General features: G+C 36.0%; 1 protein-coding gene across 1 annotated transcript; it reads right to left on the bottom strand.

The window, feature by feature from the left end:
* Nucleotides 1–2,739: 2,739 nt before the first annotated feature.
* Nucleotides 2,740–3,711, bottom strand: LOC140448856 (uncharacterized). Its single transcript, XM_072541978.1, has one exon. It carries the CDS (start codon nt 3,709–3,711, stop codon nt 2,740–2,742), a length of 972 nt encoding a protein of 323 aa, XP_072398079.1.
* Nucleotides 3,712–3,936: the final 225 nt, after the last annotated feature.

The raw sequence follows: 3,936 nt of genomic DNA, 5'->3' as shown, positions 1-3,936 counted from the left end.
CGTAGGCCACCCACGTTTCGTCACCAGTAACAATTTGGTCTAAAAAATCTTCACCTTCACTGTGGTACCGCTCAAGGAAAGTCAATGCACTGCCTAAACGTTGGGTTTTGTGCAAATCCGTCAACATTTTTGGAACCCAACGTGAACACAATTTCCGGTAATTCAAGTTCTCGGTAATTCAAGTTCTCGGTAACAATGCGATACAAAACACTACGAGAATACTGAGGAAAGCAGTCGGAAAATGATGAAATTGTAAAGCGTCTGTTTTCTCTCACCTTTTCGTCCACTTTCTGCACCAAATTTTCATTAACGACCGAAGGACGCCCACTCCATTGTTGCCCGACTGTAGCGCTGCGGCGGCGGAATCGCAAAACAGTACTTACGTAAAAAACATGCCTCGTATCTTTGATAAATGAGATAGCGAGGTAATTTTTTTACGAAAATCTTGAGAAAGGATGAAACTATCTCAAAATATTAATAAGATGCGTTTCTTTCTAATAAATTCTTTAAAAACTTAAACTTTATTTTTACACCCCATGTATGGGTAAAACGTTGAATTTTTTCAGAAAACATTAACACAGTGATTCATTAGAAATAGACCTATAATATGAGAAAATAAATCATCAAAATCCAATCATCCGTTCAGAAGAAAAATAGCTTCAAACTTATGGTATATTTAAGGTGCGTTAATTTTGGGCAGTAGTGTAATTTAAGCTAGGTACATCGAGTTATTGCAAGATCAGACTTAGAATGGTAGAGATAAAAAGATGACTAGAACCAATTTGAACCCACCCTAACAGCTATTAGAAATCAGAGAGAACTGACGATATTCGGCGATCTAGATCCTACTGTCAGTTCCGTTAGAGATATCCATAAGTAATATCGACTAAATAATTATGAAACAAACACAAAATGGAAAGTAAATAGTACTAGGGTACACAAACTAGAGTACAAGACAGAGCTAAAACCGACATGACAGATCGCAAAGTAAAAGAATAGTACGAGTATATGGTGCAACAAGTGCAGAACGGTACTAATTTCTTACGAGTTTTAAAAATTCCAACGAGTGAGAACTTATTTTTCCGCACGTGTTATATACTATATTTTTTTTTTCAACCATACTTTTTTCTAAAAATAAAAATCTTCTGAACTTATATTTTTTCTTGAAGATGGAGGTAATAAGTTTAATAAAAACTAATTGACATGTTCTCTCAGTTCTAGTTGAGTATTTTCAATTTCAGAACTATCACTACTACTTTGGAGGCAGTTAAAATCTTAATGAACAAGTAAGGTACTTTTACTACACAACAAAGGAGACAAACACAACCTCGAAAATTACAGATCAATAAGGCTGTTACCTCATCCGTACAAACTGCTTACGACAATAATTGCCAACAGACTATTAAATAAGTTCGATAGTTACCACTCTGTTGAACAAGTGGGATTTCGCAAAGGTTATATGGATCATAGAACAACTACAGATAATACGGACACTTATCGATAAGGACAACAAATACAATAAACCTCTTCATTTAGCATTTGTGGATTACAATAAGCGATTCGATTCCATAGAACTCTGGGCTGTATTAGAAGGAATGAATAATGCAAGGATTGACTCCAGATATACAATACTTCTAAAATACACATAGTGCACAGAAAAGTTACATTAGGGTTGCATTTTTGAGAGGACGCAATTTTATTTTTTTGACATGTTGTAATCTTGGAAAAATTGGTGCAAAAGGTTTTTACGCTGTATTTCGTAAACTAGCAACACTACAGAAAGTTTTTTTTCAATAAAAAGTTATTAATAAAAATAACTAAATATTTTTAAACAAATTTTCTTTTGGGTCTTCTAACTTTTTTCTGGCCATTTTAACAATAAACGGACATCGGAGCAATATTATAGAGAGTTTTTGAATGAATAATTTTCATTACAATTTTGTTAATTTCATTAATTTTTCTGGGTTTTAAAGCACTCAAAAGTTCTTGAATACCCGTAAGAATACGATAAAAATTAACCATTAGGCTTAGGTTTCTATTATATATTTTTTTATTCATATTGGAGGGATGCCGGTTTTTAACATCCCTTCAGGGAGAGTCTTGTATGCTAACAGTGTCTCTTTCAGCGGTTTGTACTTGCTGTAAGTCCAATTGTTCCGCTAGCCTTCGAATACTCAGTAATAGAAACTTAAATGGACTCTTAAATGTATTTAGTCTGGCCTGTTGTATAGATTGATATCTATAGTGAAATAAAACAATAACTTGTTTAGCTAGAACTGTAATTGAAAAAGGACAAGAAACAGAAACTTATAAACTGTGAGTGAATAACTAATCGTAATCGTAAGGAACCTAATTAGAAAATTACAGTTTACGAACGAAAACACGATAACACTTCAAATTAAGGGTTCCCGATATATTGTTTAACTTGCGATTGCGAACGTGGAGAAAAACTCTCCGAAACTTGAAAAATAGGTCTAAACCCTACAACGATTGCTAATTCATTGGCTTCCCCTAGCTAGCCCCTCCGAAATAATTGTCTATGCATTTTGATGGATCTACCGGTTTAAGGTCAATATGGGCGGAGATTAACATTCTAAGAAATAAGTCAATGCAGGCAAGGAATTTATTTAGGTAACAGATGCGGCGGAAATATTTTTATTTTGTTTTGAAATAGAATTATTTGGTTGGAGATTATTGTTCTCCAACATTCCCCCCGGCATTAGAGCCTTGTGGTCTAACCTACTCTTCTTTATCTTGCCTAGGGAGAACCGAAATTTTAGAGATTGCCCTTGTAAATTGACCATTGATGGTCTTTAACTTGACCACTCTGACTTTGCCATCTTGACCGGGCATTGTATCAACTACCCGTGCTAGAGGCCATTTTAGAGGAGGTACATCGTCCTCTCTCAGAAGAACTAAGTCATTGACTTGTATGTTATCCCTTGGTCGGGACCATTTTGGAGAGTTTTGTAAGCGGTTTAAGTAGTCAACAGACCACTTTTTCCAGAAACTTTGTTGTACTTTCGCAATTTGTTGAAACACGGATAGTTTATTTTCCGGGATTTTTTCTAAGTTTTGCTCAGGATGCGCAGTCAGGCTGGAGCCTATTATAAAGTGCCCAGGACTGAGAAAAGTGTAATCAGAAGGGTCGCTGGACATGGCACAGATAGGCCTTGAATTCATCACAGCTTCAATTTGAACCATGACACTATAAAACTGTTCGAAAGTGAAAGAAGAAGAGCCTATTAGTCTACGCGTATGATATTTAGCGCTTTTTACTGAAGCTTCCCACATCCCAGCCCAATGAGGAGATCTAGGGGGAATAAACTTCCATGAGATTTGATTTTCAGACAGATATTCCACAACGGTTTGAGAATTTGACTTATTTTTAAAGAATTTGTATAAGTCGTAGAGTTGGTTTCTTGCACCAGAAAAACATGTGGCATTGTCACTGTAAATGACGGTTGGGTTACCACGTCGGGAGATGAACCTTTTGAGTGTTAATAGAAAGGAAGAAGTTGTTAGATCAGAAACAACCTCAATGTGCACAGCTTTGGTCACCATGCACACGAAAATGGCTATGTATGCCTTGACTTTTGGCGCTTTTCGGAGTGAAGAACATTTTAACAGAAAGGGTCCACCATAATCTACACCTATTTTTTGAAAAGGTCTTGTTGTAATGGACAACCTATCTTCAGGTAAGTTACCCATGCTGTTGTGCAGGAGTGCACGAAAATCGGAAACATGTGGTGCAGTTGCGAATAATTCGTTTTGCTTCCTTTAGACCATTGAGAGGCCAGAATTTCAACCGAAGGTTTGAGAGAACTGTTTGAGCACCAGCATGTCCCAATCTGATATGCTCATTTTTGATAATAAGATTGACGGTATGATTCTTGGATATGGACATATAATTTATCATTTTGTTAACATTCCTAT

Source organism: Diabrotica undecimpunctata, chromosome 8 (assembly GCF_040954645.1).
Source record: "Diabrotica undecimpunctata isolate CICGRU chromosome 8, icDiaUnde3, whole genome shotgun sequence".
Classification (NCBI taxonomy): Eukaryota; Metazoa; Arthropoda; class Insecta; order Coleoptera; family Chrysomelidae; genus Diabrotica; species Diabrotica undecimpunctata.
This window is presented reverse-complemented; position numbering and strand designations above follow the sequence as displayed.